General features: G+C 38.4%; 1 protein-coding gene across 2 annotated transcripts; it reads right to left on the reverse strand.

The window, feature by feature from the left end:
* Positions 1-769: 769 nt before the first annotated feature.
* suox (sulfite oxidase) lies at positions 770-12,747 on the reverse strand. Of its 2 annotated transcripts, XM_059537511.1 has the most exons (4): positions 12,580-12,747; positions 3,955-4,021; positions 3,539-3,731; positions 770-2,854 (listed from the first exon to the last, which is right to left on the reverse strand). In XM_059537511.1, the coding sequence occupies exons 2-4, from the start codon at positions 4,011-4,013 to the stop codon at positions 1,355-1,357; spliced, it is 1,752 nt and encodes a 583-aa protein (XP_059393494.1). In that variant the 5' UTR covers positions 4,014-4,021; positions 12,580-12,747; the 3' UTR covers positions 770-1,354. The 2 variants fall into 2 exon arrangements, with proteins under 2 accessions (XP_059393494.1, XP_059393495.1); XM_059537512.1 differs by lacking the exons at positions 3,539-3,731; positions 3,955-4,021; positions 12,580-12,747 and adding an exon at positions 3,182-3,460.
* Positions 12,748-22,331: the final 9,584 nt, after the last annotated feature.

The following is a 22,331-nucleotide window of genomic DNA, read 5'->3' on the forward strand; positions in this document are numbered from 1 at the left end:
CTATCACTTGGCTGCATAATTTCAACACTATCAACATCAATTCCATGTGACAGTATTGGAAAGACTTGAAGAATGGAAAAATGTCTCCTGGTCTGATGAGTCTCGATTTCTGTTGAGACATTCAGATAGTGTAGTCAGAATTTGGTGTAATGGTGTGGGGGATGTTTTCTTGGCACACTTTAAGCCCCTTAGTGCCAATTGGGCATCATTTAAATGCCACAGCCTACCGGAGCATTGTTTCTTACCATGTCCATCCCTTTATGAACACCATGTACCCATCCTTTGATGGCTACTTCCAGCAGGATAATGCACCATGTCACAAAGCTTGAATCATTTCAAATTGGTTTCTTGAACATGTACTAAAATGGTGCATTATCCTGCTGGAAGTAGCAGGATAATGCAGGATAAAATGGTTTCTTGTTCACTGTACTAAAATGGCCCCAACAGTTACCAGATCTCAACCCAACAGAGCATCTTTGGGATGTGGTGGAATGGGAGCTTCGTGCCCTGGATGTGCATCCCACAAATCTCCATCAACTGCAGGATGCTATCCTATCAATATGAGCCAACATTTCTAAAGAATGCTTTCAGCACCTTGTTGAATCAATGCCACGTAGAATTAAGGCAGTTCTGAAGGTGAAAGGGGGTCAAACACAGTATTAGTATGGTGTTCCTAATAATCCTTTAGTGTGTGTGTGTGTGTGTATATATATATATATATATATATATATATATATATATATAAAATAAGAATGCAGTTCTTAAACAGACCTTATTAGTAGGCAGTTTATGTAACAATCAGTAGTCAGTGGAAATACAAGCCTTCATCATTGAACATGTTGATGTTCAGAATACAATTATGAACTAAGTGGTTTACATGTCATAAGATTTCATGATAGCAACCCAGGCGAAAAAAGTGCACTTTCATAATGTACTTACTCTATTTTCACGCACTAATTTTGTACTTACTATACTTAAAATTTTTCTTAATTCATATTCATGGTGTCCCAAAATATTACATTTGAGTACACTTACATGTTAAGATTATCTTTAGTACTAAAGAATAATTTTTAGGTACATTATTGAAGCAATTTAAATACATTATTGAAGTGCACTTTTTTTCTCCTGGAAATGAATAACAAATGATAACCTGGTACAGTCAGTTTTGAATAAGTGTCCTAGTCTCTATTACCAGGAATTATCCATCAAGCCAGATATGTGAGTAAAATCAAAATAATTTCAAGCACTTTCAAGAACCCACAAGCTCAGAACAGTTGCAAAGCTACAACCCAACTTGCACCAAAGAGAATTCCGACAATTTTGTTTAGATGCATTTTACGTTCACATACAAAGTTCATTTTTGGTCTTTGAAACCCTCAGTCACTTTTACCTTTACTCGATGCCACGCATTACTAAGCACTCCTCGTAAGTTCCAGATTGGAGCAACAGTGTCTGGCTGCGTGTTGTAACCACTGTCCACTGCTTTACACACAATCTCTAGCTCCTGAGCCCTATGAGGAATTGGGACTTCTATCTCCCACAGCTTCCAAGCCCAGGCTCTTCCAGGTGGAGGAGGGGGAGGAGGGTGCTGTCCTTGATCACTAGTGCGAAGCTTGGCTACATGCCACGTTTTCCCTCCATCTACCGAGACGTCCACTCTCACAACCTCTCTTCCTCCCCCACTCCACGCATAGCCTTTCACAGTCACCTCCCTATCACTGCGGTCTACTGAGGTTCCCTCTGCTGGGTGAGTGATGGCTGACTGTATGGGGAGCTCCTGGATGGCTGGTGCTGATTTAAAGTCCACAGTGTCCCAGTCAGTGCCCGGAGAAAAGCCTTTGTAATCATTCTGCTGCCAATGGCTATTGCTTTCTTCATCACTTACAACAATTTTCCCCAACCATTTGACATTGCGGGCTCCAACAACTCCAGGTACAACTACACGGACAGGGAAGCCATGGTCAGGTGGGAGGTCCTCGCCGTTCATCTCATACGCAAGGAGAACATCACCTTCTTCGCTCACAGCCTTGTTCAGTGGAATTGATGCACCGTATGCTGTACCCGTCACATCTCTGTCTAACCCTTCAAACTGGACATGTTTAGCTTTTGCTGCAACCTCTGGTCCAAAGCCATAGTATAATAGTACATCCCGCAGACGTGCACCTGACCATGTAGCATTGCTTATTGCAGCAATGCCCCAATTGAGTCCTTTGACTTGCTTGACTGCGTTCATCTCAGAACGACGGTTCCCTGCGCACTGAAGTGTCGCTGTAATGGTGTGTTTTGGAAAACAAGACTTCAGCTCACTTAGACTAAGTGATACTACTCCACCAGAGAGACCCTCAATCTCCAACCTGTAAGCTTCAGGATCCACCCTGGGCACTGGAAGGTGATTACGCTTAAAAAATATGACTGAAGGGGTGATGTAATTATCTGAAAGTATAGATGCAGGTGGTTCGGCATTGAAAGGTTTCAGACTGTTGATTTGAAGAGCAGGGTGACGTGTTGGCTCAGCAGAGTAAGGGTCTAAAGGGTTGGCACTCTCTTGCTTCTTGTAACTCTCTGGATTAAGAACACCAATTTTATATTCAGATAGGATTTCTAGAACATGGTCTTGCTGATGAACGGCATATAATGCCCAGTACGGTTCCAGAGCTCCACCTGCAGCCAGAAGTATTTTGTCACCACCAGGGTGAATGGCCACAAATTCAGTGATATCGTAGACTCCTCCTTTATAGGTGACCCACACACCAGTGTCAAGAGAACAATGCTTTGTGACTTCTTCTAGGCTGTAAACGGGAAGATCTGAAGTCTGCATTACCCGTAACTGTGCTGAGGTAGCAGCCCACTGAACCTGAACAAAAATAGACACAATAATAAAAAAAATAATGCTCAATAAAAAATTGAGACTACTCAATGACAACTAAAGCACCAGGCACATTGCAATTTTTATGTCCTTTACAATTGTTGCTTGTCAGATTGTATGATATGAGCCCGGTGAGATCTTACAGACTGTGAGACATCAATGATCTTTTACGTCAAACTGTATGATATTGTAAGACTTCAGTAATAATTGACAGGGTTTGACTTTGCAGTCTGTTTTGACATCCTTATTTACACAAAAAAATTTAAAGGGGTCATGACATTTTTATTTGAATATGTCTCTTAAAGTTCACTTAACGTTGTTTTTGAAGGTTTTGCACAAACTCTTCACTCTCATTCTCAACAAGTATGAGTAATGACAATGTACACATACATATTTGTTAGTTTTTTAATTTGTCATTTTACCTGAGAAAAACATGACAAACTTTTGGCAACAGAAGCATATTTCCATAAGTGTTTGAAATACAAAGTATGTCAAAGCAATCCTTTTTGTGACAATCAACCCTGAGTGGAAAGGTTATTTTCATTGGTTGTGTTAGGTTGTTGTTATTTTTAGTAGATTTATATGCACCCACTGCTGTAGATATCTTCCCCTGGTTATACCTTTAGAGATTTCTCATTATTTAGGAATCAGAAAACATATCAGGTGTCTCACCTTGTCTTGGTGGAGCTTATAGGCTAAAACAGCTCCAGTACCTGCCAGCAGCCCTGTCAGAGTGAATCTAAACTTCGGCAGCCTGTCATTAAAGTATTTCTGTCTTCCATGTCCACTATTGCTCCTCCAGCGACAAGGCAGATGACCATCCCACATGGACAGTGACGGAATAAAGCTCTTTGAAAGTCTGGAACTGAGAGTTAAGAATTTCATTTTAACAAACATTTTCAAGTTTCTAAAAGAGCATTTCACAGAATCTGGCCATGTCTTTCCAATCATTTACATTAAGCGAATCATTAAATCAAGTGGGTAATTCAGAGTCAGACTAAGTGAAAGATGTACTTTCATGGGTCTTATTTGGAAATGATTAAATGATAAGGAACAAAGGTTTAAGGTTTATGAAATGGCAGAATTACCTTTGACTCCTGATAAGGAAGACCTGAGCAAGACCTTGGCAATTCTTTAGGCGCTGCATTGCTCTTTCTGAGAAAAGAGAAAGAATAGCATAATGTCAAAGTACGATGACAGTCTAAAGGCTAAAGGTTTTGACTAGAGTGAATCCAGTCAAATGTTATACAATGGATAAAATAAGCTTTTACATTTTACCTTTTATCATAACCACAGAAAAGTAGATGAAAGTAAATTATTAAATAAATTCAATGCACACAGACTGATGTAATGCACACAGACGGATGTAATTTAAGTAGGGGTGCTCCGATCCCTAAATTTAAGTCTTTGGTTATTTTAATTGTGATGATTTTGGCTCACATTTAACAAAACCAAACTAATTCACTCTCTCAACAAATTAAAATATGATGACATGCCAATCAGCTAAACAATTCAAAATACCTACAAAGATTTCCTGAGCCTTCAAAATGGTCTCTCAGTATGGTTCACTAGGCTACACAATCATGGGGAAGACTGCTGTTCTGACAGTTGTCCAGAAGACAATCATTGACACCCTTCACAAGGAGGGTAAGCCATAAACATTCATTACCAAAGAAGCTGGCTGTTCACAGAGTGCTGTATCAAAGCATATTAACAGAAAGTTGAGTGGAAGGAAAAAGTGTGGAAGAAAAAGATGCACAACCAAACTAGGGGTGTGCACGGATAGTCGAACATTCAAATATTTATTCTGCTCTAATTATTCGATAAATAAAAATGATATTCGAATTTCGCTATATTTTTGCTTGCCATAAAAAAAAAGAAAAAAGTCCACAAAACCTAATTCGGTCACTTTCTGTGATTCTCCACGGCATATTTGAAGATGTATGATAGCAAAAAATAATTAATGAATGAATAAGAACTACTGTCTTCTACAGTACTTCAAATATGCCGTGGAGAATCACAGAAAGTGACCGAATTCAAGAACATTGTTGTGTCAACTCTCAAGCAACAAATAAACACAGCTAACTTGGAGAATGCAGTGAAAACTCCTCTTCTCGCGTCCACCCTAGACCCTCGGCATAAACATCTCAGGTTTCTCGATGAAAACATGAGAGAAGTAAGAAATTTTTTTTTTGAACATTATCAGAACATTTTCCTTGATGCAAGTGGTGCGGATGCAGCCGCCGCCACCAACGATGAAGAGGATGCAATGCCCACTCGTCGGAAAAGGCTGAGCCAGTTCTTCAGCAATGATTACAGAGTCCAGCCAAGACGAGTGGGAACAGTTCTTGCTGTAGCCATGTATTCCCCCAAATGAGGATCCCATTCAGTGGTGAAACGAAAACACGAAGCACTTCCCAAAACTTATTCGCTTAGCACAGCGTTATTTGTGAGTCAGGCCAACGTCCGTGCCATCAGAGCACGTTTTCTCCGCAGCCGGCCTTATTGTTAACAGACTAAGGAGCCGACTTTCCCCCGATCATGTTTAAATGCCTGTGTTTCTTAACAAGAACATGTAAAACAATTAGAAAAAAAAAGCAAAAAAGATTTGCTGACAGTTTCAAAGTGTAAGCATTCTGTACAGTCGTGGCCAAAAGTTTTGAGAATTACATAAATATTGGAAATTGGAAAAGTTGCTGCTTAAGGTTTTATAATAGCAATTTGCATATACTCCAGAATGTTATGAAGAGTGATCAGATGAATTGCATAGTCCTTCTTTGCCATGAAAATTAACTTAAACGTGCAGTATGGAATTTTTGGCCACCAGGTGTCACTCAATCAAAAGAATAACATGAGACGTACTTTGATGACGTCGGGAAAGAGCGTAGGCTCATGGGAGTTGTTGTTCATTGTAACACGCGCTCTGTCGCTCCCCACATTCCTCACTCATTTTAACTGAGGCCGGCGTCTCAGCTGCGTGGCGTGTCAGTTTTTAATTCTGCTCCCATGTTAATAGGTTAGAGCTTGCAGACTGCCTGCGTGAGACGCGTGTCTCATGCACGGCTCGGCGCGGAAAACGTGTGCATGCTAGAAATAGAACCGACGCCTATTTTTCACGCGACACGCACGTGTGTTGGAAGCGTTTCCAGGCAAAATATAATAGGAAAATATGTTTATATGTAATTTTGTACACAAATACATATTAATTCATGACATTTTGATGTTTGAAAGTCTATAGGTTGACATAAATTCAGATACAAATGTAATTTAAAAAATAAATAAATAATTATTGATTTTCAAATATTGCACCTGTCAAACATAAGTCTATTTTGCCGTCAATACTGTTGACGGTGTCCTTTATCAGTAGGCTTTATATTTATGTTCAACATGAAGTATAGATATTGTTGTCATGAAGACAAGAGCCTGGTCTGTCAGCGGTCTCCCTCTATGTCACCTACAGCGCTACGCTTCTGGCACGCAGCAGAGACGCCACGCAGCCAGTGTGTCACCGGCCTTAGTATTTTGACAATCACGTATTTTCGAACGGAGAGATATATGAATTATCAGACCCCTATCAAATCAATATTCCATCTAGCTAGTAGTAATATATGTAATAAAAAAAACACGGTTGCCTTTTGTTAACAATTATAATTGCGTTTTACACAAGACATCATCGTTTCACAAAATATACGGATAGATATAGTTAGCTGAATGGATGCATACCTGTTTATTAGAATGCAAGCATCTCTCTGTAGTTTCAGCTTGTCACGAAGCTCTCTCTATCTTGGAAATGCAACTCCAATATTTACCCGTGTCTCGTTTCTTCTTCGTCCCAAAACCTTCTCAGGTCATTTATTTCACCCGTACGTTTGCGCTTCACAGAACGTGCAGGCAAAGCATAATCATGATCCATAACTAAGTTATTGATTGAGGTATAAATACGAATATAAATATAAAATATAATAGTCTCGATCAAGGCTAGCTACTACTTTTTCTTCTTCGTCTCGTCTTTGCTTCTGTTCACCTTTGTATTTGGCGGTTCCGCAGGAAGTTAGATAAACTAGAGGGGTCAAAGTTTATATGACGCCATAGACGGGCGACAAAACGGAAATAAAGAAACGTGCCGTGTCTTCTAATTAAACTATAATTTTCTCCGGATTTTAAAGTTCGTGGAAACTGTCGGAATAATGTAAGTACACAACAAAAATATATATATAACATAGATATAGTGATATCTGCTATTTTTAAAGCAGAAAAATTACATATTGCGCCTTTAATCTCAAAAAACCTTTCCACTGCATTTCATTACTGTCATTAAAGGACCTGCTGAGATCATTTCAGTAATCGTCTTGTTAACTCAGGTGAGAATGTTGACGAGCACAAGGCTGGAGATCATTATGTCAGGCTGATTGGGTTAGAATGGCAGACTTGACATGTTAAAAGGAGGGTGATGCTTGAAATCATTGTTCTTCCATTGTTAACCATGGTGACCTGCAAAGAAACGCGTGCAGCCATCATTGCATTGCATAAAAATGGCTTCACAGGCAAGGATATTGTGGCTACTAAGATTGCACCTAAATCAACAATTTATAGGATCATCAAGAACTTCAAGGAAAGAGGTTCAATTCTTGTAAAGAAGGCTTCAGGGCGTCCAAGAAAGTCCAGCAAGCGCCAGGATCGTCTCCTAAAGAGGGTTCAGCTGCAGGATCGGAGTGCCACCAGTGCAGAGCTTGCTCAGGAATGGCAGCAGGCAGGTGTGAGCGCATCTGCACGCACAGTGAGGCCAAGACTTTTGGAAGATGGCCTGGTGTCAAGAAGGGCAGCAAAGAAGCCACTTCTATCCAAAAAAAACATCAGGGACAGACTGATCTTCTGCAGAAAGTATAGAGAATGGACTGCTGAGGACTGGGGCAAAGTCATATTCTCCGATGAAGCCCCTTTCCGATTGTTTGGGCATCTGGAAAAAGGCTTGTCCAGAGAAGAAAAGGTGAGCGCTACCATCAGTCCTGTGTCATGCCAACAGTAAAGCATCCTGACACCATTCATGTGTGGGGTTGCTTCTCATCCAAGGGAGTGGGCTCACTCACAATTCTGCCCAAAAACACAGCCATGAATAAAGAATGGTACCAAAACACCCTCCAACAGCAACTTCTTCCAACAATCCAACAACAGTTTGGTGAAGAACAATGCACGGTGGAGCACCGTGCCATAAGACAAAAGTGATAACTAAGTGGCTCGGGGACCAGAATGTTTGAAATTTTGGGTCCATGGCCTGGAAACTCCCCAGATCTTAATCCCATTGAGAACTTGTGGTCAAACCTCAAGAGGCGGGTGGACAAACAAAAACACACTAATTCTGACAAACTCCAAGAAGTGATTATGAAAGAATGGGTTGCTATCAGTCAGGATTTGGCCCAGAAGTTGATTGAAAGCATGCCCAATCGAATTGCAGAGGTCCTGAAAAAGAAGGGCCAACACTGCAAATACTGACTCTTTGCATAAATGTCATGTAATTGTCGATTAAAAGCCCTTGAAAGGTATGAAGTGCTTGTAATTATATTTCAGTACATCACAGAAACAACTGAAACAAAGATCTAAAAGCAGTTTAGCAGCAAACTTTTTGAAAACTAATATTTATGTAATTCTCAAAACTTTTGGCCACGACTGTACAATAGCCTAATTGCTGCAGGCTGCTTTACGTTTTTTCTTTGTTCACTTTTTTTTTTTTTTTTTTTGCTTTTAATCTGTACTTTTGTTTGTTTGCACGCATTGTCCAAGGTTTTCAGCTACAAAACACGAGGTGTAATGTTCAAGGTTATTGTATGTAAGCTGGTTCAAAAATGACGGAAACAATAAATGTTGCTGAAAAATAACGTCTGTCTCATTAAACTTAATTTAAATAAACGAATATTCAAATATTTGTTTTTTGTGAGCTCAAATATTCGAATGTGATATTTGCGGAAAACGCCCATACCTAAACCAAACGAGAGAACCGCAGTCAAGCAAAATCAATTCAAGAATTTGAGTGAACTTCACAAGGAATGGACTGAGGCTGGGGTCAAGGCATATAGAAGTGTCAAGAAATGTGGGTACAGTTGTCGTATTCCCAGACATCCCAAGTCTCCCGGAAGTTCCGGGAGTCTCCCGCATATTGAAAGCGGCTCCCTGAGACCCGCAAATTAGTTAAAATCTCCCGGAATCTAGACCGAGTGAGCAAAAGCGCGCATGCGAAACAGATACTGTGTTTCAAACCGTGTAGCGCACGCACGGCAGAGAGGGAGAGGGAGCGAGAGACCTTGCGTGTGTGTGCTAATGTGCGTGTGTGCGAAGCGCATGTAAGACAGAGAGCATCCTGATTGGCCTGTTTCTGCAAATCAACCAATCAATTGTCAGTGTGGGCGGGCTTTTATCTCTTGTCCCGAACAAAATTAATCAGTTATGTCTATCTAGAAACAGGAGCACTATTGCAGAGGGAGAGTGCCACAAAACAAAACAAGTATAAGTCATATTTTACGTTAGACTACACGAAAGTGTACTCCTGTCTTATAGGTGTCAAACATAATGACAGTCTTGCTCAAGCATTGCCCATGGTGGGTTATATGATTGCAAAAGGCATGTTGAGGTGAGTTGACAAGTTTAATTTCATCTGCATATTATTCAGGTTAGTTGCCAAGGCTACATGAAAACAACCAACTCCTTTGACCTGTTTAAAGTTGCAATGGAAAATAAATAAAAGCAGTTTACATAAATTGTATAAGCAGATTATATAAATAGTAAAAGTAATCTACATAATTTAAACATAATTAACGAATAATTACATAGGCCTATTGCTTATAGAAATAATATTTTATGCTTTTATATCTGTTAGGGACCACAACATGTTAGGGAGGCTAAGCACAGGGAAGGCTGCTCCAATATATCTCAGTTCTCCCATTCAGATAGGCAAAGTCTCACTAAGAAGGTGACTACAGCTGAGATGTATTTCCTTCCTTTTTGGGGGGGGGGGGGGGGGGGGAGAGATACCTCCCTGAAATGACTTTTTGCAGGTTGGGATGTCTGTATTCCTCTTGTTAAGCCACACCTGAACCACAGACAACGTTAGAGGCGTCTTACCTAGGCTAAGGAGAAGAAGAACTGGACTGTGGTCCAAAGTCCTCTTTTCAGATTAGAGCAAGTTTTGTATTTCATTTGGAAACCAAGGTCCTAGAGTCTGGAGGAAAGATGGAGAAGCTCATAGCCCAAGTTGCTTGAAGTCCAGTGTTAAGTTTCCACAGTCTGTGATGATTTGTGTACAATGTCATTTGCGTGTTAGGCTCGGTGTTCATCTTCAGTTCTCTCTTCACAGCAGTTCAGTCAGTGTACTGTATGAGTACATGAATTACTCCGGGATATTGGTTTGTTTGAACTCAGAGGGAGTGTCAGCCACATTAAAAAAGTTAACAGCTTAAGTCATTTGTGGATTAATGCGTATTAGAGATGCGAACCGTTTAAAACGATTCAGTTTGATTTGGTGAACTGAATGATTAGTTCGCGAACCGGATATCCAGACTGCTTTGTTTTGAACTCTCTCACACAACAGACACGGAAGAGAAGACAATGCTGAATAAAGTCGTTGTTTTTGCTATTTTTGGACCAAAATGTATTTTCGATGCTTCAAAAAATTCTAACTGACCCTCTGATGTCACATGGACTACTTTGATGATGTTTTTCTTACCTTTCTGGACATGGACAGTATACTGTACACACAGCTTCAATGGAGGGACTGAGAGCTCTCGGACTAAATCTAAAATATCTTAAACTGTGTTCCAAAGATAAACGGGTCTTACGGGTTTGAAACAACATGAGGGTAAGTTATTAATTACATAATTTTGCTATCTGGGTGAACTAACCCTTTAAGTCTATCCCTCACAGCCTTGTTTTCATGCATGTAAAATTCAATAAGGCATCTACAAGTAAGCACCGCTCTAAGTATTCATCTTTGTGAATAATAAAAATATTTAATTAAAAAAGGATGTGAATTTTGTGCAAACAGTCAGTTCTCTAAACAATGGGACAAAAAAAGCCATCAAAAAAGTTTAATGTCAGAGAAGTCACTAACACAGAACATGATTACTGCATTGAAAAATACAACATGCAGGACAGCAAAACTAACAAAACACAAGGTACACAGGATTTTCTGTGTTATTGTGCACAATATGTGTGTGCAATGTATTAAATATTGTGTAAAAGACATCGGGTGAATTTAAAACATACTGCATGGATCTTTTCAGACTAACCAACATCATGACTCATCAAAACCTAAACTAAATTTGTCTTATCATTACAACCACATGTACAAGCCTGCTGGGTAAAAAAACAACAACAACTTCAATGTATCAATGTGATTTGGTCCTAAAGTGACCAAAGAGAAGAGAATTCAAACTCAAGTCTGTTAAAATTTGTATATCTCACTGCACCTCAAAATGATTTATGCCCAATAAACATCATAACATCTATTTACTGACTCCAACATTACATATCAGTCCAGACCTCAATTAGAATTGCAGTCTATTAGCTTTATATCAGCTACACATGCACTGCATGAGCTACCGGTTTTAAAACGGTTTATGACCTGTCATCAACATATATTTGCACATGATAAGAAGAAGGACAGCAGGGTTAAGCAGAAAGACTCCTGCATAGAGGATTTTAAACCTCTCGGAAATAAAAAAAAATGAAACCACAGCCTCGAAGCCAACAAACCGTCATGTAACCAAAGAATGGTTAAGGGTTTGAAATGAGTCACTGTTGCTCAAATATTTGTACGGACACCATTGCATCAAAATGACTTGTTTTGGTCCATGAAGTTCTTGTGTACAGAAAACATGAACCTTGCTGTTAGGACCAACAATGTAGAATCTTTTCATTAAAAGGACCAATAACTAATCCTACTGACTTTATTTCAGCTTACTGATTTAACATTAAAGCCAACTATGAGACTATTATTAGACTTTACAATAGTTTCAAATGATGGAATGTCCTGTAATACTGTAATAAACTGTTCATTCAAGGTGTGCCACATTTCTGTTACTGTAATGCAAAGAATAGCATTACTGGAAAAAATTCAACCAATTGTTTGGAAATAATTACAGGATCTACTCTGTGACAGTGAATCTTTTCCAGAACTGTGCGTCTAACACTCCCTCACTTGTCATTTAGGGGGTGGAAATGAATTAAATCTGTTTTTGGTTTCACTGCACAAATAGGTTTCACTGGTACTGGTTTTAAAAACCGAGGAGGTTTTAGTAACTTAAAGTTACATTTCCTTGACTGGTTAAAAAAAAGTGAACATTCATTTGTTATAAAAAAAAACTGTCGTTTGATAACCATCATAATTATGCCACGTGCAGTAGTTTGCAATCAAAGAGAGAATACTCAAACATATGCTTTTGTAAACAATGAATGGTTCAATCATGCAATACACACAAATGCACCATTATTTATATGTACATGAAACAATTAGCACCCATATTAAATTAGAAAAGGATAAAAAATAAAAATAAAAAGTCGCAAACAAAAACAAACGCAACTCAACGATTTTCGATTCAGCCCATCGCTGCACAACTTCAAATACAAAACAACACACAGACACACACAGACAAACTGCGTTGCTTTGAATTCCAAACACTGCCGATTTCCCGATCTATAAATTACTATCAGAGTTGTGCTCTTACTGTAACTATGCTGCAGTTCTCGGAGATGAAGGTCTACAGAGATCTTTCTCGAGCCGCTCGGAAACTTTATGAGACGCACGAGTGTGACGTGGACGCAGCCTGCCGCATCATCACACGCACCACGTTTACTGTGCCTTCATCACCATCCAAATACATCAGATTCCCCGATTACATGCATTCAGTAGCCTTTCTCCTATGGAAGGCCAAAAGGGCCAAAACGTGTGAAACTGTGCTAATGTCCCAAATTTAGGTACGCGTTAACACGCCATTTACGCGTTAACACGCCATTTACGCGTTAACACGTAAATACGCGTTAACGCGTAATGACGTGTTAACGCGTAAATTGCGTGTTAACACGTAAATACGTGTTAACGCGTACCTAAATTTGGGACATTAGCACCACCTACTGGTTTGGTGCTGCTCTTGCTCAAACACAGAGAACCTAAATTAAGCTTGTAAATAGCAGTTTTTAAGGTGAAAATACATGTTCAACAATGACTTTTCAGAATAATTACAGCATATTTTAAATGGGCATATTTAGACAGTTAACTATAACTGTTCAAGCCCTAAAAGTCATGACCATTTTCACAATCACAATAGAAATTGTGTAATATATTTACACATTTCTCCAAACAGTATTTACATGTATACTTATACTGTAGCATATTTCTAAAGTATCTTTTTATAATTGAACCACTATGCATTATTTGTTAGAGAACCCCTTCTGTTAACACCATTAAGCCTTGAATCTGAGAATTTAGAAGAATCTGAGATTTGAGATGCATTGTTTTGCAGTATTTTTCGAAGATAACAAGCTCAATAAAATATAACAAATAATATATATATATATATATATAGGCTATAAAGGTGGTTATAAATTAGAATGTCTTGGAAAAGTTAATTTTTTCAGGAATTCAACTTAACAGGTGAAACTGTCTATAAGCAAAAGTGGCCCAAACCAAGTATTGAGTACATATGCATTATACTTTTCAGAGAACCAACATTTCTGTATTTAAAATCCTTTTTTTGTTGATTTCATGTAATATTCAAATTTTCTGAGATTTTGAATTTGGGGGTTTCAAAAGCTGTAAGCCATAATCATCAAAATTATAACAAATAAAGGCTTGAAATATCTCACTTTGCATGTAAAAAGTGTATATTAGTTTCACCTGTAAAGTTGAATTCCTGAAATAAATGAACTTTTCCACGACATTCGAATTTATTGAGAAGCGCCTGTATGTATATGTATATATATATATATATATATATATATATATATATATATATATATATATATATATATATATATATATATATATATATATATATATATATATATATATATATATATATATTACAAAGTTATATTACAACACACACTACACACAAACACAAACACACACACACATGCGTAATAATAATAATCTAAAGTGATTGGCTTGAATTTTTAATAAATGAAATGAAACAGAACTTCTGCTTTTCTTTTTTTACAATGGATATTACATTGTGAAATCATGAATATAGGACCAAAAGTAATAATATTTTATTAATACTACACAGAACAAGAGATTAATCTATATTCTCGCCAAAATGTTGGATAGATTTGGAGTGCTAATACACTCGTGATCTATCTATTCAGTTTCCTGGAAGTTACCCTTCCATCAGTGTCGTTGCTCATGATGGCTCATGAGGTATGTTCAGCGTAGTGCTTGAGTCACTCTATCATGAATAATTCAAATAAAATAAAGGTGTTGTGTCACGGTGACACCGCCTGTCGTTACTGTTTGTAATCATTCTCATGACTATTAATTTGGTGACGCACACCTTCGTTTTATTGTATTTATTCATGAGATTGCGAAAAAGCGCTTACCTCATGGATACGATGAGCCTACGTCACCTGGCATCTTCCGTTCCGTGAGCGCCCGTGATGAGAATCGTATAGAGAGACGGGAATCCATACATCGTTTTTCCAAATTATATATTACACTTCTTTACAGGTAACTTTGAACAAACTAGCTTTCGGTTATAATAAACACTGTTAAACATATTACGGTGGGTTGAAAATAGTTTTTTTTTTAAACCTTATTTAAGTTTGTCATGAGATTGTTGCTTCGCAATTAGCGCGACAGCCTGCCATTATATGCAATACATCAAAAATACCGTTGCATGGAATCCATAAGAGTTGATGTTTCAGAGTTATGCATTTTCTTCGACTCACATATTTGGTCATTTAACCCCCTGTGATATGTCTATTAACAGCGAGTAATAGTACTAGAATAGGCTAGCCTATGTCTTAACACATTTAATCATTTTTTCCCCCAGAGTTTCCCCACATTTGTATGGTATTTACAAGATAATTAAATAATCGATATCAATTATATATAAAAAAATAAATACTTTAAGGCTTTTACTTTTATGGCACAACTAATCAAATAAAATGATGACACAAAAAATCTAGAAATTGGATGCAGTTATTATAAACTTTATTATAAACTGAATAACACAACAAATAAGTAAAGATAGATAGATAGATAGATAGATAGATAGATAGATATATAGATAGATAGATAGATACATGGTTTTACTACAGTTCTATTGTATCAATACAGTAAAACCATAGTAACCATCACTGTAGTAACCATGGTTTTACTAAATTATCTAGAATTACATTCAAGCCATTTTGTTACAACAAACATCTACAAAATAACAACAGAAAGAAAAGTTACCATTCTATGATACAGAGTTGATGACAGACAGACATAACTAGGCTACATAGATATCTATCATAGATAGATAGATGAAACCATCACATCAGCATTATTTCCTAAATATATTCCTAACTATATTACACTTATTTTATTCCTAAGTAACTATATTACACTATAATACACTTCTTTTCAGGAGGATTACAATGGCGCTGGGACAGTTTCTGTCAGATTGCAATAGAGCATTTCGGGAGTGCACCCGATTGGCACAAACAGACGACCAGGACTCTATTGAAACAATAATTACAAGGTAAGTTAACCTAAAAGGCAACTGATTATTAAGAAATATCTGTTCCAGCTCCTCTATTTTTGTATTTGACTTAAATTAAGGTAAGGCTATCCATTGATTGCCCTGTTTCTTGTTAAATTCTGTCTAGAATGGAAACGATGGCACGGAGTCTTCAATGGGCAAGAGGGAGACTTTGTGAATCCCAACTAGCTGACGGACTCTTAAATTTAATTGACGAGTTTGTGGCAGATGTTCGGCAGCAACGACAACCTGGTGGTATTGTTGTTTTTCACTATGAGAAACTAGTGGATGGGCTGGACTATATCGGAACTCTGATGGATAAAGAAATATACTTTCACATTAGAGGTTTTAATGTTCAATGTACCCACACTATAATGGAAAACATAAATCATGCAGTTGGATAAAGTGTAAAGTAAAGCATACTTGGATAAAGTGTAAAAAAAAACAAAAAAAAAAAACAGTCAAAGTAAGGTGGATGTTAAAGCACTAATCATTGTTATATCTAATTCAATGTTTTCTATTGCAGCTTTCCTTGGTTATCAAGTTCCACGCGTTAGGGGACATACTGGGCGTCCAAAGTGCCACATCACATCTGAACAACTGCAGTTTTTACTGTCTTTACAGTTCACCATACCCCAGATTGCAGAAATACTGGGCACTTCAAGTCGCACTGTGAAACGACGTCTTGGGTAAACATAGATCTTACTTATGAACCCAATGGTATTGTCATAATTTTGTTTAATTGCATAATGATAATTGTCAGCTTGACTTCACTACTTACAAACTTAAAATCATATAGATTTATTTAAAATTAAGTAAAATAAATCAATGTTACACTCAGAATTATCTTTAAATGTTTGATCCTAAACAGATCATTCAATCTATCTCTGCGTGGCCGTTTCACAAACATCTCTGATGCGGAGTTGGATGAAAGAGTCAAACAGGTGGTCAACGGCAATGACTTACTGGGTCCAGAAGCTGTACGAGCAAGACTTTTTGGAGAAGGTCTGCTGGTGCAACGGAGGCGTGTTCGCCAAAGTATGCTCCGGACCAACCCAGAAGGGGCTGCACGCAGAGCCATGTCTTCCAGACTACGCAGGCGGACATACCGAGTTGCAGGGCCAAATTCTTTATGGCATCTGGATGGCAACCACAAGCTAATTAGGTAACTTCCTCTTATATATATATATATATATATAATACTTCAGGTCAGGACAATGTTTTTTTAACAAGTGTATTAATATTGCATTTCATTTTCAGGTGGAGAATTGTTATTCATGGGGCTATTGATGGTTTTAGCAGACTTGTTACATTTTTGGAAGCTTCAAACAACAACCGAAGCAGCACTGTGATGGAGAAGTTTGTTGAGGCTGTCGACCAGTATGGTGTGCCATCAAGAGTTCGCTGTGACCAAGGTGGAGAGAACAACGCCGTTTGTCTTTTCATGGAGGTTTTTCGAGGTTCTGACAGGGGGAGTGCTTTGAGGGGAAGGAGCACCCACAATCAGCGGATTGAGAGACTGTGGGGAGATGTTTGGAGAGGTGTTGTTAATGTGTACCATTCACTTTTCACCCTTTTAGAAGACGATGGAGTAGTAGACTGCAACAATGAGAAGCACCTTTGGGCACTCCATTACATCTACCTTCCCCGAATTAACCAGGACTTACATCTTTTTGTCAATCAGTGGAACCATCACCACCTGAGAACTGCAAGGTACATGTCGCCATATCAGATCTTTGTGCGTGGCTGTCTTCGCTTACAGGCTCAAAATCTGACTGGGATTCAAGGAGTGTTTGGTGCTGATGAGCAGCCTGCTCAACTGGATGCAGAAGTGCCTCACTCACCTCAGGTACCCACTTTTAACTGGCCAGACAGCGTTGAGGTCCCCTTGACTGAATATACCCTGGACAATGACCGCTTGGGTGAACTTCAGCAACTTGTTGATCCCTTGGGAGGACCAAGAGACAACCTTGGAGTGGACCTCTTGAGAGAGGCCATTAGGTTCCTTGACTCTCTGTAATAACCTTTTTATTGTTCTTTGTACTGTTTTTACATTGTATTTATGTACAGTACATCTCTCTTTCCCCATTTTAAGCACTGATTCATCTCGCTAAGGTTTGGTTTTGCTTTGTCTAATACATTCAGATTTTCCTTGAAATGTTCATAATATTTCTGCTTCAGAATCCTAGTTATTATCCAGTCAATTTAGTTTAGATGTTTCATTTTACATGCAGTTTACTTGATATCTGCAACATTCATAAGACAATTCTTTCATGTGTTAAAGTCAATAAAACTATAACAATATAAAATATTTCAGCCTATTTATTGTGTGAAATGGTGAACAGGGAAACAGTTCAGTAAAAACATCCAAACACGTTAAACAGGAATAAAAAACATGAATTTGTTTTTAAGGAACAAATGTAAGTAATATCTACTGAAGGCAAGTTTGAAGAACCCAAGTGAAGTATTTATTCAGAACAAGATCAAATATAAAAAAAAGGCATGCCGTGGCCTGGATCTCAAAAAAAAAAAAGTGAACATAGACTTACAAACAGTGAATACAGGAACAATACTTGACAAAGACACACGGCTAACATGAGGGCTTAGATACACAAGACTAATTACTAGACAAGGGTCACCTGTAGACATAATCAAGACAATCAATCAAGGACAACATGACACATTCACATGAGGAACACATGGCAGGATCACATGACAATAACAGGACTGTAACAGACATGAAACAAAACCAAAACATGACAGGAACTCAGATAAAATACAAAACTTGTCTACAAAAAAATAAAACATTTACTGGAAACCAAACTGGTCTGAACAGCCAATCCCTGTTTCCATTGCACTTTTAAACTCCCTATAGGTATTCTTGACTGGAATTCTTAAAATAAGTAAACATGTGTTTGCAGTGGGGTACATTGCCAGTCGTTCATCACCCTCATGGAGGAAGGACAGCTCTGGCTGGGGTTGAAACCCCATTGCTGGAACCCTCTCCAATCCTGTGGCAAATATTAAAATATCAGGTAGAGAAATTGGAGCTGCATCTCCACCTGTCAAGTGATGAGAAATATGTATGATTATAAACTCTTCCGTTTAAGTACTTAGTAGAGCTGCACGATTCTGAAATCACGTTTTTTTTTTCTTTTAAATAGATCACAATTCTCACACAATTCTGAAAAGACAATAAAAAAAATAAAAATAAAAGTAATTTACTCAAGGTTCTGACAAACTGTTTATTGCTGCAGTCAATTTAATAAAGTTTAAAAATTAAAAAAGAAAAAGTTTGAATGAATGATTCAATGACTCTCTTATTAAGACTTCACTTGTTTAATCACTGGATGAATCATCATTTTTGAACAATCTCTTGCATTAATGATACAATGACAAATACATTAAAGGTGCTATCAGTGATGTCACGCGTTTTTTAGGCTAAAACATTTTTTTCACATACCGCAAACATCTCATCACTATCCGCTAGCTGCCTGTCCTCTGAACACACTGTAAAGAAACGTGGTCTCTGTAGACAGCCCAGGCTCCACAAACACAGCTCAAACAAACTGAGCAACAAACAGTTCGACCTGTATCACGAAACATAACAGACTGTTCCAGCCAATAACCGACAAGAATGATGTGGGGTGGGGTTTAGGGGGTTATTGCACGGATGAGGAGGAGGGAGGGTCTAGCTAGCTTATGTTTGATAATAATTCAAACATCAACAAGAGGTTATGCCAACCGAGATCACTGATAGCACCTTTAAACAGTTGCTTGTCTGCTGATGTAACAACGTAATTGATACAATCTTTATTTGAAGCACTTTTATTTGAAGTTACTTTCAAAAAGTGATTTACTCTATTATTTTTATCACTGTTATCCAAACTAAAAACTTGTATCGCAGTTCTTCGATTATCTATGATCATTTGAATTATTTTAACAAAAATAATTATACGGTGTGGTTGAAAAATACAATTTGTGAATTTCTGAGTTTGAAAACGGTCTTACCCTCCACCTCCAGAAGCCAGTCCCGCCAGAATGCAATGGTCCTGGTCTCTTGTCTCCTTTTATGGGAGCCTCTTGTTGAGCTGAATTGTGGCTTGAACAGCTCCACAATGTCAGCAGCAGTAATTTGGGCATCAGTTTTCAGAAATTGTTCTTGAAAAACTGTTGGGTGAGCCACAAGCTCATCTAGGAGCCCAAGGGCATTTAGACCTTCTTTGAACCTAAAGTAAAGATGGTAGTAGGAAAAATATTTTGTGTAAATACTAAATATATCACAGAGTAAACATTTTTAAACCTATTTGACCACTCAATGACATCTGGGTTCCAGAAAGTACAATGTGCAATTCTTTGAGAATAATTTAATATTAACACAATTGAAGAAATTTTCGTGTATTTTCATAGAATTGCATGTACTATAAAAACAGTTAGTCCATTTCACAAGCACTACACTTATTAAAATCACACTACTGCTGTACGAAATTAAGAAATCTTATCATGGTAAAAACAAGCTCCACACACCCTGAATCTGAATGCTTTACAAGCTTCATTACGTCTCTTAGTTGGAATAAAGACTTATTGATGCATCTGCCACACAAAAGAATTCCTCTTCATCATTTTTCTTCATTCCTTAAACCATAACTTACTGCTGGAGTGCGGCATGAATACGGCCCTCTGTGTAAAACTCCAGGATTGCTGTCATCAGTTCGTCTCTCTGGGCCATGGAGTTTAGGTAGCATAAAGCTCCCATAAGAGACAGCTCATCTGTGGCTCCAGTGATTGCCTCTCTGGCCTCCTCTAATGTACCAGCACTTGCTATCTAGTATGAGAAGGAAGGAAGGAAAGGAATGTAAAGCACAACTGGAAGGCAGATATCTACATTTTCTGGAGAAAATGTGAGTGGTGCTTGCTGTGGCAAAACTCAGCAATCGTTTACATGATTGCATACGAGCCAACAACCATGTCTGTACGATATTGTAGGGCTGAAATATGTTGCAATATGGTTTCTAGGTGGCTCTAAACGGTTGCTGGGGGGTGCTAGACAGTTTGTAGTTGACACAAATGGTTATTATGGAGTTTTTATAGACTTCTTAATATGTTATTAACATGTTAACAATAGAGGAGAATTTGATGCTTCACTAATGGGAAATTTCTGAAGTTATAACAAACTCTCAAATCCATTTGTCCTTTATAGACAATGGATATATATCTATTAAAACTACATATTTAATTAGTAATTACTACTATTAAAATAAATGCATGGAAACACTTTAACCTCTTTACATGTGTGATGTGAGAGTTACAGGTCCAGTTCATAAAAAGAGTCATATCTACAAACCAGTACATTGCCGCTTGACTGTTCTAACATTCTAATGATATTACAGTATAAAGTGATTTACAAACTTGCCTTGCGCAATTTGTCCTTCAACTCTGGGTCTGCCACCTCTTCTATGGAAGGGGCAAGCGGTGGAAGGCCACAGACTTGCCTGAAGAGCCGATCGGAGAAGAAGTGTGGAGAAACCCCTCCCTGAATTAGGCAAACTGCTACCATTTGGCCCACAAGCCTATATATCCCGTTGTGCAGAGCTATAGAGGAAAATTGTTTAAAATGTAAGGTCTTGATGCATTACCATTTATTAGTGTTTAGTGTAGGATACCCAGTGACTAATGTTATAATATAATAATATTAATATATTAATATAATAGTATTAAAGTGACATTTAAGATGATTGTGTGGAAAGCAATCATACCAACACTGTCTAGAGCCAAAGCTCGTGATTCGGAAGGCCCTTCAAAAATATGGTGCTCCTGGAGCTGGACCATGAGGAGACGACAGAACTCCCTTGTTGGCCCACCTTCATCAACAGCCCCTTCACCCACTCCACTCTCATCCACAAACACCACATCCAGCCTGGACTGAGGATCAAATGTGGACCGACTGAAAGCTCTCACCGCACAATCAAATTCCTCCCCACGGAGGACATTAACTTGATTGGCAGTGATAGCCCTCTGCCTCACCCTCGACCGCAGGCAAAGCATAATGTGAGTAATGTCCAAATGTCTGTATTGTAGATAAAAAATACATTGACATAAAAAAGGAATTAAATTACATATCTTTAAAATGCTCATATTCTGATACACAAGCTTAAACATGTTGTATAACACTTGGATGCTACTTTTCACCAGAATAAAGACTGGTAGATCTACAAAACAAGAGAATTTCACTTCATTGTTTTTTTCTTTTCTTGCAAGTTAGTTACTTGGCAGAATAAATATTGACCTACAAATGCAAGCATGTTGTGTTTTTAATTGCTTAAGAGCAGTATTGTCTGTGAAAGCATTAGAATTAGTAAGCATTCACTACTCACTCTTCAGGTATGCCAGGTGACAAGAGAGACATGTCGGAGCTCGGGGGTGAAATGGCGGGCCGTGGAGGTGAAATGACGTATAGTGGGGGAGAAATGGCGGGCCGTGGAGGTGAAATGACGTATAGTGGGGGAGAAATGGCGGGGCGTGGAGGTGAAATGGTGGGGCGTGGGGGTGAAATGGTGGGGCGTGGGGGTGAAATGACGTATAGTGGAGGAGAAATGGCGGGGCGTGGAGGTGAAATGGCGGGGCGTGGGGGTGAAATGATGTACCGTGGAGGTGAAATGGCGGGGCGTGGAGGTGAAATGGCGGGGCGTGGGGGTGAAATGATGTACCGTGGAGGTGAAATGGCGGGGCGTGGAGGT

This window comes from Carassius carassius, chromosome 44, assembly GCF_963082965.1.
Source record: "Carassius carassius chromosome 44, fCarCar2.1, whole genome shotgun sequence".
NCBI classification, from domain to species: domain Eukaryota; kingdom Metazoa; phylum Chordata; class Actinopteri; order Cypriniformes; family Cyprinidae; genus Carassius; species Carassius carassius.